Here is a 21,496-nt window from a genome sequence, read left to right as displayed (position 1 = left end):
AGATCCTGGCAGGAAATGCGATCCGGACTCTGTGCTGTATCGGATGTATTGTGTCAGAAGGAATGCGTTTACCTCCAATTATAAATCCCCCTATTAACAACGTATTACATCTGAGGAACAGTACTACTAAATGGCCACAACTGCAGTGATGACATCATAGCGATATCGGCAGACCCGGCTCTAGGACAGACAGATTAGATTAGGCGCACTGGATGCTGGTGTGCAACACTGAGCAGGCTCACTACTATGTGGCCGAATAGAGAGGAGCGGTCATTGATTACCTCAACCTGTGCACCGAGACCACCCCCCCCCCCTACACTGGGTATCTGGACAAACGTTGCTTTTTTCGTAGTGTAATAAAGATCTTTAGTATAGAGCTGGTTCATTGCTTTCAACATCCTACAAGTAATATTTTCTATTTATTATTATTTTTTATTAGTATATTATAATTGTTTGAGTTGGAGGAAATACGGCTGGATTTTCTACCTAGGCCATAGATTTCCAGCTGTGGATACACGGTCCTCAGCAATAAGGAAGGGGGCATATCCCCTGAAACACGTTGGCTTTCCAACCGCAGAAACTATGGGAAAGGGAGGAGCCGCTCCAGGTGGGAACCCAGATGAATATCCTCCATTGCAGACAACTCAGGTGCAGGCAATGCACTTGGCAAAGCAGGAACAAAGCAGGAGCAACGCGTTTCACACTGAAACTAGTGCCTAGTCTCACAGCTATGACTAAGCACTAGTTTCATTGCGAAACGTGTCAGATTCGGGTTTTATTTTGCTGTGACTTGTAGTGCTGTCCTTCTTTCAATAAAAGGCTATAATTTGTGCGGCTGTCCAGAGACAATCTTTGTCTAATTACACTATGGCATTGCCCAAAGCTGGAGTTGAGTTCTGAAATGCTGTCATTGATTACTTCAGCCAATCCCATATTATACATTTTTCTGTCTTTTGGTTTTATAAGCTAATCAACTGAAGGCAATCATTATTGTGTGTTAGGCTAAATGTATCTATAAGGCCGGGTTCACACTGGTACGAAAAACGCTTTGACATTGGGAGCTCAAGTTGCATGACGTGTGAAAATCAATGTTTCCCTATGGGAGCCGTCTTAACTGGTCCGACACAAGTTGAATGGGTAGGGGTACAATATACCCCATACTCATTCACATAGGGTTGGGGGCCGGGATCTGGGGGACCCCGGGGCCTGCAACGGCCAGGGTTGTCGGGAAGAGGCCCTTGTCCTCATCAACATGGGGACAAGGGAATTTGGCGCCCCCCTGCCCTCACTCGTCCCGACCCCCTTTCCTGAGTGGTCGGGCTGCGTGCTCGGAGAAGGGTCTGGAATGGCCTTTTGTGGGAACCGCACGTCGTTTTTTTGGTGTAGGGGGATCCCCTTAAAATCCATACCAGACCAAGGGGCCTGGTATGCTCCTAGAAGGAGCCATTATTTGGCGTGGAGTTCTTCCTAAAGATTCACACCAGACACAGTGCCTGATATTGTCGGGATCGAAGTCTGATCCCTGTTTATTGAAGTCAGACACATGTCGGACTTCAAGTCGCAGGGTAAAGTCCGATCTAAAGTAGTACGACTGTCGTGTCGTACCAGTGTGAACCCGGCCTCGGTGCCCATTGTACACCTGAATAAAATGAGCTGCAGCACATGTGTGTCTCCTATGTGTGCTGCGCTAGACAGCCCATTTAAAACGAATGGACCACACTTCATATTAAAGCGGAGTTCCACCCAAAAGTGGAACTTCCACTTAACTACTTGCCGACCAGCCGCCGTCATTCTACGGCGGCAGGTCGGCTCTCCTGGGCGAGAGCCCGTAGTATAACGTCGGGTCTTTGAGCGGCCACTAGGGGCGCGTGCTCGCTCCCGACTCCCGTGCGTGTGCCCGGCGGGCTCGATCGCCGCCGGGCACCTGCGATTGCTCGTTACAGAGCGGGGACCGGGAGCTGTGTGTGTAAACACACAGCTCCCGGTCCTGTCAGGGGGGGAAATGCTGATCTTCTGTTCATACAATGTATGAACAGAGGATCAGTGTTTCCCCTAGTGAGGCCACCCCCCCCCACAGTAAGAACACACCCAGGGACATACTTAACCCCTTCCCCGCCCCCTAGTGTTAACCCCTTTACTGCCAGTGGCATTTTTATAGTAATCCAATGCATTTTTATAGCACTGATCGCTATAAAAATGCCAATGGTCCCAAAAATGTGTCAAAAGTGTCCGAAGTGTCCGCCATAATGTCGCAGTAACGAAAAAAAATCGCTGATCGCCGCCATTACTAGTAAAAAAAATATATTAATAAAAATGCCATAAAAATACCCCCTATTTTGCAAACGCTATAACTTTTGCGCAAACCAATTAATAAACGCTTATTGCGATTTTTTTAACGAAAAATATGTAGAAGAATACGTATCGCCCTAAACTGAGGGAAATTTTTTTTTTTTTATATATTTTTGGGGGATATTTATTATAGCAAAAAGTAAAAAATATTCATTTTTTTCAAAATTGACGCTCTATATTTGTTTATAGTGCAAAAAATAAAAACCGCAGAGGTGATCAAATACCACCAAAAGAAAGCTCTATTTGTGGGGAAAAAAGGACGCCAATTTTGTTTGGGAGCCACGTCGCACGACCGCGCAATTGTCAGTTAAAGCGGCGCAGTCCCGAATCGCAAAAAGTGCTCTGGTCTTTGGGCAGCAATATGGTTCGGGGGTTAAGTGGTTAATCCACTCCTCACCCCCTTACATGCCACATGTAATTTTTTTTTTGGGGGGGGGGAGTGGGGGCTTCCTCCTTCCGCCCAGGGACCGCTAAGGCGATACGTCATATCGCCTTTTGGCGGCCCCTCCCTGTAGGGCGATCGCCTGGGACACGTGACAGATCCCAGGCGATCGCCTGTTCAATCAAGTAGCGCAGCACTACTCGCTCATGCGCAGTGAGTGCCCGGCCGTGAAGCCGAAAGCTGTCACGACAGGGTGCCCACAGTTAGGATGGAGGCGCCGGCGGAGAGGGGGGGGGGAGCGGAGCTCCGTGCGGCCTCGTCGCTGGACAGTGGAGCAGGTGAGTGTCTGTTTATTAAAAGCCAGCAGCTATGCTTTTTGTAGCTGCTGACTTTTAATAAACTTCAAAAAAGGCTGGAACTCCGCTTTAAACAAAAATGTAGGTATTTTTGCATTTTTAGCATTGCATTGCAACACATATGCATTGTGGACGTGCATTGGGTGTAGCGGTCAAAGTCAACAACACCAACATGTGACTGGTGTGCTAGTGCATTGTGGCGCCGTGCACAGTGACCGCCATGCAGGAAGTGTGAAATGGCCCTTAATGTGCTTTTTAGTATGATAATTTATTAAATTGTTGACATTCCAATCCTAATGAGGCCATTATATAAGCATGTCCTTGGGTATGGAGTTAGAAGTTAGCTTGTGAAAACATTCATGTAGCTTGGTGATGAGTAGACATGTGTGATTCGCTTCGTTACAAATCAAAATTCAGACAAAATTTTCATTATTCAGAGATTCGGATGTATTTGAATTTCCGAATCGCCTAGAATAATACATTTCAACAAATCCAAAATAAATGATAACAAAACCAAATCAGATGATGATTCCTACCGTATTTAGTGGGGTATAGCGTGCTCCCGCGTATAGCGCGCACCCCTAAAGTTGCCCGAATTCCTGTGGAAAAAATATGTTTTGTACTTACAGTTTTGGTGTCTTGCGCGGCGTCCATCGGCGGCCTCGTCGGGTCCGGCGTCCGTCTGCGGCTTCGGGTGTCCTCTTCGTCGGGTCCGGCGCCCTTCTGCGGCGTCCTCACGTCCTCCCCGCTCGTTTCCCGCGCCGAGTTTGAATACTGCCCCAACATATACTGAGCGCAGTACACTCGTGTATCATCGGGGCAGGCTCGGCAACTCTCGCGCTGACGTCCTGTACTCTCAGGACGTCAGTGCGAGAGGCACCGAGACTGCCCGAAGATACACGAGTGTACTGCGCTCGGTATATGCCGGCGCAGTATTCAAACTCGTGGCGGGAAAGCGGGTATCGGCGTATACCGCGCCCCCACAATTTTGCCCTGATTTTCAGGGCAAAATAGTGCGCGGTATACGCCGATAAATACGGTACTTTAGGCTGCTTTTATAGAATTTACAGTAAAACCTTTGCGAGCATAATTTGTTCCAGAAACATGCTTGTAATCCAAAGCACTTGTACATCAAAGCAAATTTCCCCATAAGAAATAATGGAAACTCAAACGATTCGTTCCACAAGCATTTATTTATAGGTCCTTCAGTTTATATTCCAGATAAAAAGATTATAGTAATGTGATTTGGTTGTGTGACCATAAAATGTCCATCCACACATGGAAGCCTCCGCAAGGGGATTAGAAGGAAAATCCAGCAGGAGCTCCAGAGTATAAAAGAGAGCCTTTAACTACTTGCCGACCTGTCGCCGGCGGCAGGTCGGCTCCCCTGCGCGAGAGCCCGTAGCTCTACATCGGCTCTCTCGCAGGCCCGCTCGCCCCCGAGTCCCGTGTGCGTGCCAGGCGGGCGCGATCGTCGCTGGGCACACGCGATCGCTCGTTACAGAGCGGGGATCGGGAACTGTGTGTGTAAACACGCAGCTCCCGGTCCTGTCAGGGGGAAATGCTGATCTTCTATTCATACAATGTAAGAACAGCGATCAGTCATTTCCCCTAGTCAGTCCCACCCCCCTACAGTTAGAACACACCCAGGGAACATACTTAACACCTTCCCCGCCCCTTAGTGTTAACCCCTTCCCTGCCAGTGGCATTTTTATAGTAAGCAATGCATTTTTATAGCACTGATCGCTATAAAAATGCCAATGGTCCCAAAAATGTGTCAAAAGTGTCCAAAGTGTCCGCCGTAATGTCACAGTACCGAAAAAAAATCGCTGATCGCCGCCATTACTAGTAAAAAAATAAATATTAATAAAAATGCCATAAAAATACCCCCTATTTTTGAGGGGTTTTTTTTACGAAAAATAGGTAGAAGAATACGTATCGGCCTAAACTGAGGAAAAATATATTTTTTTTATATATTTTTGGGGATATTTATTATATCAAAAAGTAAAAAATATTCATTTTTTTCAAAATTGTCGCTTTATTTTTATTTATAGCGCAAAAACTAAAAACCGCAGAGGTGATCAAATTCCACCAAAAGAAAGCTCTATTTGTGGGAAAAAAAGGACGCCAATTTTGTTTGGAAGCCACGTCGCACGACCGCGCAATTGTCTGTTAAAGCGACGCAGTGCCGAATCACTACACTTAGAGGCTCCGCTCTTCTCTTTTATACTCAGTTGTGACGTGACGCTACTCTTATATCAAGACATAGCTTGTATATCAAGTCAAAATGTATTTAAAAATGTAGCTTGTCTTGGAACAGAATAAAATAGAATAGAAAATAAAGGAATATAATAAAATAGAAAATACAGGAATAAAATAAAATGGAAAATACAGGAATATAATAAAATAGAAAATACAGGAATATAGTAAAATGGAAAATACAGGAATATAATAAAATGGAAAATAAAGGAATATAATAAAATAGAAAATACAGGAATATAATAAAATGGAAAATAAAGGAATATAATAGAAAAGAAAATAAAGGAATATAATTGAATAGAAAATAAAGGAATATAATTGAATATAAAATAAAGGAATAGAATAGAAAACAAAGAAATAGAAAATAATGAAATGGAACAGAATAAAATAGAATATAAAGGAATAGAAAATGAAAAAAAAAAAATATATGACGAAATTAAATTATTAATTTAACTAACGAAAACAAAATACATTTTTTCCGTTGTGCTCATCTCTAGTGATGAGTATAGAATGTTTTTGATGAAGGGCCGCCCACCTGGAAGAAAGCCGCCATCTTCCTCAGGGCTGACATGTGGTTGGCAGTAGAGAAGACAATAAAAAACAATGCTGGGAGTGAATCGGATCCCTAGTTGGAAGAGAAAAACATTTTGACTTTTCTACACTTCTCATTGAGTGATCTCTAACTGAGGCACACACACAGAATGAACAGGCTGCATGACTTGGATTCTACTCCAGCCAGGGGAGGGCTGGCAGCCTTAGGCCTGGGGGGCAAGTCAAGTGGCCCATTGAATCACCGAATCAGCTCACCATGCAGCCTGATCACTGGGACAGGTTACATGGGGTGTATGGGGGGGGGGAAAGATGGGGGTCATCTAGGGGTGTCAGGGTCTCTCACCTCAGTGATCTCAGTTCAGCAGGTCCTTGCACGCCACGGCCTCCTGGGGGGGTAATGCTCTTGGTCCTGGGGTCAAGTTGCAGCCAGTGCCCAGTCCTGCATCCCTACTACCTGGCATGCCCTGCCTCTGTCTGCTTCCAAGAATCCAGTCCCAGGGAGTTGTAGTTTCCTCTGCGCTGCTCTGTTTTCCACCCACTGGAAGCTTGAGCGTGGACTACAACTCCTGGAATGCAACAGCTAGTGGTCAGCCCGACTTCCAAGACCAGAATAAAAAATAAAATGGTAGCAGGCATTTTGAACATATGTTAGGGTGGCCTGGGAGGCAATTGCCACCCTGCCACCTGGCCCAGCCCTCCCCTGACTCCAGATCACACAGTATTGGCTGGCCTTTATGTGACATATTACTAATCTACAAAAGCTACTAAATCCCTTTGGAGACGACATATATCAACAAGATCTTTAGAAAATAAAGACAGCTGGCAACTCCAAAACCTCTGCAGATATTTTGGTTTGCGGGCTGGTCTATTTTTCATATAGCTTCAGTTTAAGTGTTTCGAAGAGCCTGAGAACAGAGACCAAAACTCCCCATTGGGAATCTGGACAAGCGTTGCTTTTTTAGTCGCTATAATAAAGATCTTTAGTATAGAGCTGGTGCAATGCTTTTAGATTGCATCCTGAAAGTAATATTCCCTATTATTATTTACTATTAAGTTCTAATTGTTTGTATGGGCGGAAATCCGGTTGGATTTTCCAGACCGTAGCTCTCTATCCTTGGATACACAATCCAAGCCAATTCCAGCTCGCCTAGTCCTCGGCTCTGAGGGGGGTGCTATGTCCTCCGAAACGCGTTAGCTTCCCACCCGCAGGAACTGACATATAGTGCTAGGAATTTTGACCTCTCTTTGTAATTTTTGGGCTTTTTGTAATAAACAACTTATTTTTAGATAACTGTGTGTGTTGTGGTGCCTAGAAAGTCCATCTAGCCACTTAATAACCGCCTCCTGCACATTTACGTCGGCAGAATGGCACGGCTGGGCACAAGCACGTACAGGTACGTCCTCGCCCGCGACCCGGTCCGAAGCTCTGTGACCGCGGGACCCGCGGACCCGATCGCCGCTGGAGTCCCGCGATCGGTCCCCGGAGTTGAAGAACGAGGAGAGCCGTGTGTAAACACGGCTTCCCCATTCTTCACTGTGGCGCCGTGATCGATCGTGTGTTCCTTTTATAGGGAAACACAATTGATGATGTTACACCTACAGCCACACCCCCCTACAGTTAGAAACAGACATGAGGTCACATATAACCCCTTCAGCGCCCCCTTGTGGTTAACTCCCAAACTGCAATTGTCATTTTCACAGTAAACAATGCATTTTTAATGCATTTTTTTGCTGTGAAAATGACAATGGTCCCAAAAATGTGTCAAAATTGTCCGAAGTGTCCGCCATAATGTCGCAGTCATGAAAAAAATCGCTGATCGCCGCCATTAGTAGTAAAAAAGAAATAATTAATAAAAATGCAATAAAACTATCCCCTATTTTGTAAATGCTATACATTTTGCGCAAACCAACCAATAAACGCTTATTGCGATTTTTTTTACCAAAAATAGGTAGAAGAATACGTATCGGCCTAAACTGAGGGAAAAAAAATTGATATCTTTTTTGGGGATATTTATTATAGCAAAAAGTAAAAAATATTGCATTTTTTTCAAAATCGTCGCTCTACTGTTTATAGCGCAAAAAATAAAAACCGCAGATATGAACAAATGCCACCAAAAGAAAGTCAGTTAAAGCGACGCAGTGTCAAATCGCAAAAACTGTCCGGGTCCTTTAGCTGCCTAAAGGTCCGGGTCTTAAGTGGCTAGAGTCCATTTTTTTTTCAAATTTGTCTGCAATTGAGGATGTGGCACCTTCTCACTAGATCTGCATCCACAGTGCCACCCTGTGGGGTTTCCCTCTTTTCATCTTGAAACTATGACATCGCCTAAAGCTGGAGTTGAGTTCTGAAATGCTTGCACCTTCTCATGTTCACGAGTATGTTTCTGGCTTCCAAATACAAATTTAGTGGCGGTAATGCACTAGGCATTTGCGCCCCTCCAGTGTCTTTTCACAGTGCGGCCCTTGTGTCCATACACCCATTACTGATATTTATGTTGTTTTTATATCTTAGAATCCTTATCGGTGTCCTCATGTTCGGTTTTCTCTCCATGCAGGTGTTGGATTTCGGGTGGCCAGACCTCCATGCCCCGGCACTGGAGAAGGTGTGCAGTATCTGTAAAGCCATGGACACGTGGCTGAACGCCGACCCCCACAATGTTGTCGTCATTCACAACAAGGTACTTTTCTTTTTCTTTTTTATCTTTATCCTACAAAAACATACAGTAATTACAATAACAGAAAAGACTCAACATGGACAATGCACTTTTCTAACTTTGGATGGTGTAGAAGGATTATCTTATTGTGATCTGTGTCACTGCATGCAGGGGCGGACTGACCATTGAGTCACTCGGGCACTGCCCGAGGGCCCCATGCCACTAGGGGGCCCCATCAGGGTTGCCAGGCTCAGTAAAACCAGGGACAGTATGTAAAAATCTGTGTTTTTTTTAGATCTGTCCCTGATATGTCCGAAACTGACATGCTTTTAATGTGACGATCCCGAGATTTTAGCTGCCCTGCCTCTGCACTGCCTCCTGGCGTGGTGGCCATCTGTAAGCCAGAGGGGCCCCATAATCTTCTATTGCCCGAGGGCCCCATGAGTTGTCAGTCCGCCCCTGACTGCATGAGAGATTTGCTCTCTCGATTTGTCCTCTTGGCCATTGGGACTGGGACATAAAGTGATTGAACATCTAAAATTTAACAATTGTCAACCTAAACAAGAATTGAGGGAACTGTGACGGGAGTCCCTTGGGGCAGGGGGCTTGTGGAACCAAGCGTACTTTGGAGAGCACTGGAAGCTCCTTGACCAGCTTCCCCGCCCCTCCTATGTTTAAGTCACTCTAGGGCCCGGATTCACGTAGAATGGCGTATCTTTGTGCGGGCGTAACGTATCCTATTTACGTTACGCCTCCACAACTTTTACAGGCAAGTGCCGTATTCTCAAACTAAAGTTACGGCGGCGTAGCGTAAATAGGCCAGCGTAAGCCCGCCTAATTCAAATGTGGTAGATGTGGGAGTGTGTTATGTACATTTTATGTGACCCCACGTAAATGACGCTTTTTACGAATGGCGCATGCGCATAAAAAATATGCACTGTCACTGTACTAATGATACTGGCAAGGAAGAGGTTAACATCAGGGGCGATCAAAGGGTTAAATGTGTCCCTAGGGGGTGCTTGCTAACTGTGTGTGTGGGGGGGGGGGGGGGGGTGGTCTGACTGGATGAAGACAGAGGCCCGGATTCACGTACAGCCGTGTATCTTTGTGCGGGCGTAACGTATCCTATTTATGTTACCCCTCCGCAACTTAGACGGGCAAGTGCAGTATTCTTAAAGCACTTGCTCCGTAAGTTGCGGCGGCGTATCGTAAATCGGCCGGCGTAAGCCCGCCTTATTCAAATGTGGAACAGGGGGGCGTGTTTTATGCAAATCACTCGTGACCCGACGTGATTGACGTTTTTCACGAACGGCGCATGCGCCGTCCGTGGACATATCCCAGTGTGCATTGCTCCAAATTACGCCGCAAGGACGTATTGGTTTCGACGTGAACATAAATTACGTCCAGCCCCATTCACGGACGACTTACGCAAACGACGTAAAATTTTCAAATTTCGTCGCGGGAACGATGGCCATACTTAACATTGGTACGCCGCATATAGCTGGGGTAACTTTACGCCGGGAAAAGCCTAACGTAAACGGCGTATCTGTACTGCGTCGGCCGGGCGTACGTTCGTGAATTCGCGTATCTAGCTGATTTACATATTTCTAATACAAATCTATACGTAACTGATTCTAAGAATCAGGCGCATAGATACGACGGCACAACTCAGAGATACGACGGCGTATCTGGAGATACGCCGTCATATCTCCTTTGTGAATCTGAGCCAGAGTATGGTGTTTCTTCCCTGTCAGAACAGCGATCTGCCTTGTTTACATAGGCAGATAGCCGTTTCTGCCTCTCTGGGGAACGATTGCTGGTGGCTGGTGTACCCCGCTGATTGGCTCCCCCTCTCTCCAATCGGCACGAGTGCGCCCCCAGTGTCTAGTGCACAAAATGATGTACAGGTACGTCCTTTCGCGCAATAGAGCGGCCCTGCCGCAGTATATAATTTTTTTAAGTGTAAATGAGTCCTTATAGAATAGAATATGAGAGCCTACCTGAGAGCCGGTGAAAAAAATAAAAAAACATCCATGAATCCAATATACTGCTATAATAGCGTGGCTATTGTAATGAAGGGATAACGGTTACCGTTTCGTCGCAAATGGACGGGATACCTCCAGAGCAAAAAACACAACTGAAAAAAAGAGATAGAGACGGGGCCAAGTGAGCAAGTGGTTAACATTGGTTGTGCTTCAGAAATGGTTAGCAGTCATCAATTAATATATCATCAGGAAAACTACTCATGGACTGTCTACGATGAAAACGGTCTTCAATAGAATCCGATTCAGAGCAATATCTCTTTTAAAGATTCATTCCAATTAGCAGTCTCTAATTTCCATGCTAATATTAGTTTACCTGATACATAACAGCACCATCTAGTGTCCTTAGCTGGAAGTACATGTGGTTGTGTATGTGTGGGGCCCGTAGGTCTGGCGCCTTTAGTGTGACGACGTCTATTTTTACTGTTTTGTACTGTGTTTCCCCGAAAATAAGCCCGGGTATTATATTAATTTTGGCAACCTAAAACACACTAGGGCTTATTTTCGGGGGATGTCTTATTTTTTACGGTATGTTCAATGATCTTAAAGTGGTTGTAACGCAAAAAAAAAATAAAAAATCATTTTCCTTTAAAGCATAATAGAATGCATAGTGCTTCTGCTGTATCAATTATCCATCTCCTGTGTCCCCTGTCTTCTCCCCCTCCCCCTCCCTGTCAGATCAGGACCTAAAAAGCTTCTTAAAATCCATCCTTATAGAATTATGCAATTACATTTAAAGGAATTGTGCCGATTTGGGGTGCAGTGTGTCTCCCTTTGTAATGGTTTTGTGGGCAATACCTTTCTTGCAGCTGACCTGGCGGTCGCATGGTCTCCCTTGGGCTTTTCTTCTCTGCTCCGGGATCCCCGATCTGCTCCATGCACTGGAAGGGAAGGCCGCAGGCGTCGGGTGGGAGGGGAGGGGGGATCCGGTGTCCCGCTGGCATCTGTCTGCTCCGTGCACTGGGGAGGGGGGGCTGCGGGCATCGGGTGGGAGGAGAGAAGAGGGGGGAGCCGCTGTCCCGCTGGCATCTGTCCACGCTCCGTGCGCTGAGGAGGGAGGGGCTGCGGGCATCGGGCGGGAGGAGAGCAGAGGGGGGGGGCGCTGTCTCACTGGTGTTGGCCCGCTCCGTGGACTGGGGAGGGGGGGCGGGTGTCAGCCAGGAGGAGAGGAGAAGACCTCCGGCAATCATTCTGCAAGGTGGATTACGGTAAAAAAATTAACAAATTTTACTAGGGCTTATTTTCAGGGTAGGGCTTATATTGCAGCCCTCCCCGAGAATCATGCTAGGTCTTCTTTTCAGGGAAACACGGTACGTATGTTTTTTATTGATGGAGATGGCAATGATACATTCCTCATATGTAACATTTAGCATGTAACGGAACTATAGCAAACCTTTTGATACAACAATAACGTTTATAATTAATTTCGGTATACCATGGCTGATTCTCCACAAGGGCTTTTTAGGGGTCCTCACTTGGCCCCATCTCTATCTCTCTTCTACCTGATCCATTCAATGTGTCTCCGGTCAGGTGGGCCCGTGTACTACATAGCTGTCAGAAAATCTAACAAAATTTGGCGTAGGCCCATCTCCATTTTTATGTATTTATTTCTTTTATTTTCCTTTCAGGGAAATCGAGGGCGCACCGGAGTGGTTGTGGCGGCATACATGCACTACAGCAACATATCTGCCAGGTATCTCACAGACAGGCTTCGAATAACCATTTTATTTCTTTTAAATTGCAATAAGTGTAAGGACCGAATTTGACCTGCAATCCGCCTCCTGCATAAAGCAGAGCTGGAGCGTGAGAGGAAGAAGCAGCACAAGGAGCCAATCAGTTTGTGGCGCTGGCAAGAAAGCATGCTGATAGGAGAGGGCAGCTGTGCTGCTTCTTCTTTCACTGTCGAGTCGCAGTCTTGGGGGGGGGGGGGGGGCCCTAGGGTCAGAGGAAGTAGGTTGGGGGGGCCCTGGGGTCAGAGGAAGTAGGTTGAATGATGCCGGTCATCAGACTGAGGAGATGTCGGGGGAAATCTCTGCACTGAAAGCTCCACGAAAAGCTGTTTTTTGGTTCTTTTATATTTTAACAAGCTATTTTTTATCTTCATTTTTGGCTTCATTAACCCCTTAGCGATGGCGGCTCCTGGCCCTTTAAGAGGTTTATGATGCCGGGAGGAGGGGCGCGGCTTAAGATAACATGACCGCTGTGATTGGCTGTCACGACGGTGGTTTCAAAAAATGTGTTACGGAAACTGAGCTGGGCTAAACCAATGGGAAAAAATAGGTCTTCCTTACAGAAGGCAGCACAATTGGCCCTTAAAGACAGTGGGGTAGATTCACATACCTTTTGCGGCGGCGTATCCAGATACGCCGCCGTAATTTGAATTCCGCTCCCGCATAGCGTTACGCCGATTCACAAAGGCAGTTACGCTGAAAAAAATAGGCTTCTTCCACCGACGTAACTTGATTGCGGCGGCGTAGAATTGTGTGCAATATAACTTTGGCCGCTAGGGGCGCTTCCGTTGTTGTCGGCGTTTAAATATGCTAATTTCCTAGATACGCCGATTCACAAACGTACGTGCGCCCGGCGTTCGTTTTTTACGTCGTCTGCGTTAAGGCTTTTTCGGCGTAAGGCTGATCCTGCTATTAGGAGGCGCAGCCGATGTTAAGTATGGACGTCGTTCCCACTTCAAAATTTAAATTATTTACGTCGTTTGCGTAAGTCGTTCGCGAATAGGGCTGGACGTAATTTACGTTCACGTCGAAACCAATACGTCGTTACGCCGTACTTGGAAGCAATGCACACTGGGATATGTACACGGACGGCGAATGCGCCGTTCGTAAATCACGTCAGGTCATCACATATTACCATAAAACCCGCCCCCCCTTCCCCATTTGAATTACGCGAGCTTACGCCGGCACCATTTACGCTACGCCGCCGCGACTTACGGAGCAAGTGCTTTGTGAATACTGCACTTGCTCCTGTAAGTTGCGGAGGCGTAGCGTAAATACACTACGCTGCGCCGCCGTAACTTATAGCGTAGCTACCTGAATCTACCCCAGTGACGGGACAAGGTCATGTAGAGACCAGGGTGAACATGCCAAATCCCCCCCCCCCCCCCCCAAGATGTATGATTACGTGTCAGCAAAAATCCCCCCCCCCCAAAAAAATCGAGCATCAACCTGCATGTTCCCCCTAAGCATAAATCTCCCCTTCCTCCTAGTACAAACCCACCCCCCTGCTAAATTCCCCCCCTCCTGGCACACATCTTTGCCCTCCCCAGCTTAAATCCTTTCCACCCATGCCCCTAGCAAAAAAAAAAAACCTCTGCAAAAAAAAAAAAGTTCCCTTCCCAGCACAAATCTTCTCCCTCCACTCCAAACCCCCCCCCCCATCATCCCTTCTAGCATAAATCCCCCTTCAACCATATTACCTTTTCTAGCACAAATCCCTCCCACCTGGAACAGATCCCCCCCTCACCCATTCCCCCAAATTACCGCTCCTAGCACACCTCCCCAAAATGTCCTCTTCTGGAACAATTCTTACCCCCCAAAATCTCCTCGTGCCCCCCCCCCCACCTCCTCATATGATAACACGGTGCCCAGGGCAGCCTCCCCTCCGGCCCTGCCTAAAGAGACCCTCAGCACCAGTCTTCCTGGTATATTATGTGTGCAGGTTACACATTTTTCCTTGTATAGACCCCCAAAAGCACAGAGGGGCAGATTCACGTAGATGGGCGTATTTTTGGGCGGGCGTAACGTAATTAATTTACGTTACGCCGCCGCAAGTTTTTCAGGCAAGTGCTTTATTCACAAAGCACTTGCCTGTAAAGTTGCGGTGGCGTAGTGTAAATCACCCGGCGGAATTCAAATTCGGCGGGTAGGGGGCGTGTTTCATTTAAATGAAGCACGTTCCCGCACCGAACGAACTGCGCATGCGCCGTCTCTAAAATATCCCGGCGTGCATTGCTCTAAATGACGTCGCAAGGACGTCATTGGTTTTGACGCGGACGTAAATGGCGTCCAGCCCCATTCACGGACGAGTTACGCAAACGACGTAAAATTTTCAAATTGCGACGCGGGAACGACGGCCATACTTAACATTGGATACGCCACCGAGGGGGCATGTTTATCTTTACGCGGCGTATCTCTTACGGAAACGGCGTATCTTTACTGCGATGGGCAAGCGTACGTTCGTGAATCGGCGTAACGACTCATTTGCATATTCTACGCCGAACTCCATGGAAGCGCCACCTAGCGGCCAGCGTAAATATTGCACCCTAAGATACGACGGCGCAGGCTGTCGTATCTTAGGCATGTTTAAGTGTATCTCAGTTTGAGCATACACTTAAACATACGACGGGCTTAGATTTGGAGTTACGTCGGCGTATCTGCTGATACGCCGGCGTAACTCTTTGTGAATCCGGCCCAGAGACTTCTGCTGGGGGCCACCATTATGGATGTGATGTCGGCAGCCCCATCCCTCCGATGGTGTGACTCCAGCATGACGTCTATAGTGTTCTGTTCAGGATTCTCGTTATGCTTACAGTGCTCTATAGCAAAATAGAGAGTTTCGCCGCGATTCATCAAACTTGCAGGAGCACTTTAGGTACCGTGTGCGAAAACGGACACACGGCATTGATCGAGAGGCCACTTTAGCATGCCAGAAGGGTTAATTAAAATTGATGAATCGGGGTGATTGTAAAATGTAAATATGCACTGAGCATAATATATAATGTTCTCCCCTCCCCCCCCCCCCACCCCCCTTTGTGAAATGTTCTCTTTCTTTCTTTCTCCACAGTGCAGATCAGGCTCTGGACAGGTTTGCAATGAGGCGCTTCTATGAAGACAAGGTTCTTCCCGTCGCACAGCCGTCTCAGAAGAGGTTAGTCACAGATCTGTTCTCTTTGATGGACATACGCTATATTGTCAAAAGTATTGGGACACCTGCCTTTACACGCACATGAACTTTAATGGCATCGCAGTCTTATAGGTAGATTCAGGTAGAGTTAGGCCGACTTATCAGTAAATAAGTTGACCTAACTCAGAATCTACGCCGACTTATGTTTAAGCGTATGCTCAAACAGAGATACGCTTAAACATATCTAAGATACGACGGCTTGCGCCGTCCTATCTTAGATTGCAATTTTTCGGATGACCGCTAGGTGGCGCTTCCATTGTGGCCGGCGTAGAATATGTAAATGAGTTTCTACGTCGATTCACGAACGTACGCCCGTCCGCCGCAGTCGATTTACGCCGTTTCCGTAAGGCCTTAGGCGGCCTAAAGTTATTCCACCTATTAGGTGGAATAACAATGTTAAAGTATGGCCGCCGTTCCCGCCGCGAGGTTCGAATTTTTTACGTCTTTTGTGTAAGTCGTCCGCGAATCGGGAGTTACGTCGTTTACGTCCACGTCGAAATCAATAGGCCCGTACGGCGTACTTAGCAGCAATGCGCACTGGGAGATGTAGGCGCCCGGCGCATGCGCAGTAGGCATAAAAGGACGTGAGGTCAAGCCTCATTACCATTAAACACGCCCCCCTCCAACCCATTTGAATTAGGCACGCTTACGCCCGCCGCGTTTACACTACGCCGCCCTAAGTAAGGAGGTAAGTGCTTTGAGAATCATGTACTCGCCTCTCTTACTTAAGGCGGCTACGCCGTCTTAAAATTGCGCGTCCCTACCTGAATCTAGCCAACAGTCCGTAGGGTTCAATATTGTGTTTCCCACCCTTTGCAACTATAACAGCTTCAACTCTTCTGGGAAGGCCGTCCACAAGGTTTAAGAGGGTGTCTATGGGAATGTTTGACCATTCTCAGAGCTGTCTTAATGAGGGGGCACACCTGGGCACTGCCCAGGGGCCCCAGCTGCATGGGAGGCCCCTGCACTTTCCCCAAAGCAGCTGGTCCTTGAGCCCACGCTGCCCCAAAATTTGGGGGCCCCATGATGGCCCTGAGAGTGATAGATACACAGGGGAGGCAGTCTGCCTCCTACCTACTTGATGTCTGTATACCTGCACTGTCATCATTGTAGGGGCCCCAGAGCATTACTTTGCCCAGGGGCCCATGATGCCATTAAGACGGCCCTGACCATTCTTCCAGAAGAGCATTTGTGAGGTCAGGCTCTGATGTTGGATAAGAAAGGCCTGGCTCACAGTCTCCGCTCTAATTCATCCTAAAGGTGTTCTATCGGGTAGAGGTCAGGACTATGTGCAGGCCAGTCTAGTTCCTCTACCCCAAACTCGCTCATCCATGTCTTTATGGACCTTGTTTTGTGCACTGGTGCGCAGTCATTTATACACTGCACATCACTGCAAGACCCCGCAGATGTGTGGAAAGGCAGCCTCAGCCCGGGCTCCAGCCAAGCTACGCTCCAATGCGTTTCACTCCACCCCAGAGCTTAAAGGGGTTGTAAAGGTTTGTTTTTTATTTTCTAAATTGGTTTCTTTAAGCTAGTGCATTGTTGGTTCACTTACCTTTTCCTTCCATTTCCCTTCTAAATATTTTTTTTTTCTTTGTCTGAATTTCTTACTTCATGTTCCTCCTCAGTAAGCTTGCCCCCATCATCCGAGCCGTTCTGGCTGGGGGTTAGTCATTGTGCTTGCCCCCTCCTTTGGGGCTACATCCCTGAACGGCTCGGATGATGGAGGCAAGCTTACAGGAAGTGAGTAAATCAGACATAGAAAACATTTTTTAGAAGGGAAATGGAAGGAAAAGGTAAGTGAACCAACAATGCACTAGCTTAACCCCTTAACGCCCGCCGCACGACTATTTACGTCCGCACAATGGCACGGACAGGCAGAAGGACGTATATATACGTCCTTGCCTTTCCGCGGGTCGGGGGTCCGATCGGGACCCCCCCCCCCGCTGCGTGCGGCGGGCGGATTCCCTCGGATTTATAGCCGCTCCCTCGCGATCGCTCCCCGGAGCTGAAGAACGGGGAGATCCGTATGTAAACACGGCTTCCCCGTGCTTCACTGTGGCGGCGTATCGATCGAGTGATCCCTTTTATAGGGAGACTCGATCAATGACGTCAGACCTACAGCCACACCCCCCTACAGTTGTAAACACACACTAGGTGAACCCTAACTCATACAGCGCCCCCTGTGGTTAACTCCCAAACTGCAACTGTCATTTTCACAGTAAACAATGACATTTTAAATGCATTTTTTGCTGTGAAAATTACAATGGTCCCAAAAATGTGTCAAAATTGTCCAAAGTGTCCGCCATAATGTCGCAGTCACGAAAAAAATCACTGATCGCCGCCATTAGTAGTAAAAAAATGTTTTTTTTTATAAAAATGCAATAAAAATATCCCCTATTTTGTAAACGCTATAAATTTTGCGCAAACCAATCGATAAACGCTTGTTGCGATTTTTTTACAAAAATAGGTAGAAGAATACGTATCGGCCTAAACTGAGGGGAAAACATTTTTTTATATATGTTTTTGGGGGATATTTATTATAGAAAAAAGTAAAAAATATTGCATTTTTTTCAAAATTGTCGCTCTATTTTTGTTTATAGCGCAAAAAATAAAAACCGCAGAGGTGATCAAATACCACCAAAAGAAAGCTCTATTTGTGGGGAAAAAAGGACGTCAATTTTGTTTGGGAGCCACGTCGCACGAGCGCGCAATTGTCTTTTTAAGCGACGCAGTGCCGAATTGTAAAAACGCCTTTGGGCATTTAGCAGCATATTGGTCTGGGGCTTAAGTGGTTAAAGGAACCTATTTAGAAAATAAAAAACGAACCTTTCCAACCCCTTTAATCCTGGGGATCATGATTAAGCTCTGGGGTAGAGTGAAACGCGTTAAGGGGCGTGGCTAGTAAATTTTACCTGTCAAGCCCTGAAGATTGTCAGTTGGATTTAGCCAGCATTTTGTGTCCCACTGAATTGGTTTGTCTTCCTCCGGTCTCCTCAGGTATATCCATTATTTCAGCGGCCTGTTGTCCGGAGCCATTAAGATGAATAACAAGCCCTTGTTCCTCCACCACGTCATCATGCACGGCATTCCGAACTTCGAGTCCAAAGGAGGTAAGTCGTGTCATCCACCAAGAACAAATGTCTCCATCACAACTCTCTCTGTATATCTCCAGCCAGAAACCTTTTACTCAGAACCCCTAGATCAGTGTGGTGAACCTTGACACCCCAGATTTTTAAATGTGTGTGTGTATATATATATAAAAGCCCTTTCACACTGGAAACGCCTATAGCGGAGCGTTAAATTAGCGGTAAAACACCGCGATTTTACCACGTTTTTACAGCGTTTTCAATTCATTTCAATGGAGAGGGGCGTTTTTGGAGCGTTTTTTTCAGCGCTCAAAAGCTGCTCCAAAGATGCTGCTTGCAGGACTTTTCTCAACGCTCATCCAGCGCAACGCCTCAGTGTGAAAGGGTCCATTAAAATGCATGGGGAGCGTTTTATGAGTGTTTTAATAGCGCTATTTTTACTGCGAAAACGCGACAAAAACGCACCAGTGTGAAAGAACTCTTATAATATGTGTACACACACACACTCTTTTATAAATAAATATAAAAAAACATTTTTAAATGTATTAAAACATGGAGATGGGTGTCAGTAGGGCAAGAGTTTTTTTTTTAGGAGCCCCATTGGGCACCCCCTTCAGCCCTCTGACATGTTTCCCCGGGGGGAAACATGTCAGAGGGCATGGCCCGAGGGGCGCGGCATTGACTGAGGCTTTCACATACATACATCGGCGGCTATGGTGAGCGGCGTGTTTATGTTTAAATGTTCATAGCTCACCGGGTGAGTTTTTCTTACGCTGGCATCCCTACCATACTGAATGCCAATGGGGGGGCTCTGCACCACCTCCTGTAGCGGCACCACCAAGTACCATCGACCCCCAATCATGGAAATACCACATTATGGCCACTAGATGGAGCCAATAGTATTAGGAAGTGAATATGTTGGACAGATTACTGGGATTATTCGGTTGAGAAATTCGCAGAACAATTTTTTTTTTTTTAAACTGTGTAAAATATTTTCTTTCGTGGTATTTAAGTAATTGAAGCATTCAGGCTTTGTGCTGAGGAGCTGACAATCTAACGCTTGCAGACTATCAAAGATTGTCCTGTGATCTCTCACCTTGTCTCCTCTGCCATCCCCCAGGTTGTCGCCCGTTTCTGAAGATCTACCAATCTATGCAGCCTGTCTATACGTCTGGAATATAGTAAGATTTTATCCTTTTTATGTGTGTATGGGTGAAAGGGGGAGGGGGGAGGGGAGTGCTGGAAAAAAATGGCGGCCGCACAAAATATTGACACTTTGGGCCCAATTTGGACATTTTCGCTTAGGGGTGTACTCACTTTTGTTGCCAGCAGTTTAAACATCAATGGCTGTGTGTTATTATGTTAGTTATTTTGAGGGGACAGGAAATGTACACTGTTATATAAGCTGTACACTCACTACACAACATTGTAGATACAAAGTGTCATTTCTTCAGTGTTGTCACATGAAAAGATAGAAGAAAATATTTACAAAAATGTGAGGGGTGCACTTACTTTTGTGAGACACTGTATATATGGGGAAGGTGGGCCTTAAAGTCCATATACTGTACGTGTCGCTGGCATCCTCTATTGGCGCCTCCAGAACTGTGGCCAAGCTGTCATCAGCAGCCACGGTCAATTTTTTATGACTGGCATCATATGACTGGCATCGGGGGTCCCGATCACAGGATTTGAAACATTTTAGCAAACTGTTCACATCTACGCATGAAACAATTTGTAGCCGGCGTAAAGTTTTTTTTTTTATACAAGAAAGTGTCAACCTGTTTTGTTGCCACTAGATGGCGGTAGACACACTCCTACCTTATCATTTGTACAAGTGTTCTGCTAATATCTTGTATGGCAGGGATAGGCAACCTGGGACCCGCCAGCTGTTGCAGAACTACAAGCCCCCTCATGCCTCTGCCAGACTTGAAATGCCTCATAGGAAATGTAGTTCCACAACAGCTGGAGGGCCCCAGGGTTGCCTACCCCTGCTGTATGGGGGTCCTATTCTCTTTCTGTCAGGTGTCGGGTTCAAAATCAAATGTATAATTTCATTATGTTCTATTATGTTCTGTGGCCCGGATTTGCATACATCGGCGCATATTTATGCCGCCGTAGCGTATCTCTTTTACGCTACGCCGGCCCAGCGCACAGAGGCAAGCACTGGATTCACAAAGCACTCGCTCCCACTCGCTGTTAAAGATACGCTGGGTTTCCTCGGCGTAAGCCAGCGTAGGTGGAAGTGGGCGTGGGCCATGCTAATGAGGCCTGACCCCATGCAAATGATGGGCCAAGCGCCATAGAAGTACTTAAAATGAACGGCGCATGCGCCGTCCCGTGGCTGCATCCCAGTGCGCATGCTCAGAATCACGTCGAAACAACTGCCTAAGATACGACGGATCACTGCCTACGACTTAAACGTAACCTACACCCAGCCCTAATCACGTACAACGTATACGACAAAAATACGACGGCTGTGTTCCCTGGTGATATCTTTGCATGAGTTGCGCCTCCTATATGGGGAATAACTTTACGCCGGACGTACGACTTACGCAAACCGCGTATATAATGCGCCGGGCGCAACTACGTTTGAGAATCGGCGTATCTCCCTCATTTGCATATCAATGGGAGCGGAAAATGCGCCCAGCGTAAATATGCGCCCACGATACGACGGCGTAGGCAAGTTACGTCGGTCGTAGGAAGCCTATTTTTAGGCGTATTTCAGATTGTGGGCATGGCGCATAGATACGACGGCGCATAGTTACACTTACGCGGCGTATCTCGAGATACGTTGGCGTAAGTGCTTTGTGAATCCGGGCCGATGTATTTTCCTCATTCCCAAACTAAACCGAGCCCTCCCCTTTCTTATTTATTTTTCAACGTTCTATTTTTAGCTTCA

At 46.7% G+C, this 21,496-nt stretch overlaps 1 protein-coding gene across 8 annotated transcripts in view; it reads left to right on the top strand.

Annotated features, from left to right (window-relative positions):
• TNS1 (tensin 1) overlaps positions 1-21,496 on the top strand; it is a 506,243-nt gene that overhangs the window by 324,117 nt on the left and 160,630 nt on the right. For all 8 annotated transcript variants that reach the window (XM_040358202.1, XM_040358200.1, XM_040358205.1 and 5 more), the window contains 5 exons: positions 8,451-8,573; positions 12,220-12,284; positions 15,389-15,472; positions 18,509-18,621; positions 19,718-19,778. In XM_040358202.1, coding sequence (XP_040214136.1) covers positions 8,451-8,573; positions 12,220-12,284; positions 15,389-15,472; positions 18,509-18,621; positions 19,718-19,778 — 446 coding nt within the window. The remainder of the gene's footprint in view (positions 1-8,450; positions 8,574-12,219; positions 12,285-15,388; positions 15,473-18,508; positions 18,622-19,717; positions 19,779-21,496) is intronic.

This window comes from Rana temporaria, chromosome 6 (genome assembly GCF_905171775.1).
Source record: "Rana temporaria chromosome 6, aRanTem1.1, whole genome shotgun sequence".
In the NCBI taxonomy this organism is placed as follows: Eukaryota; Metazoa; Chordata; class Amphibia; order Anura; family Ranidae; genus Rana; species Rana temporaria.
The sequence above is the reverse complement of the archived record's forward strand: the minus strand, read 5'-3'. Positions and strand labels throughout refer to the sequence as shown.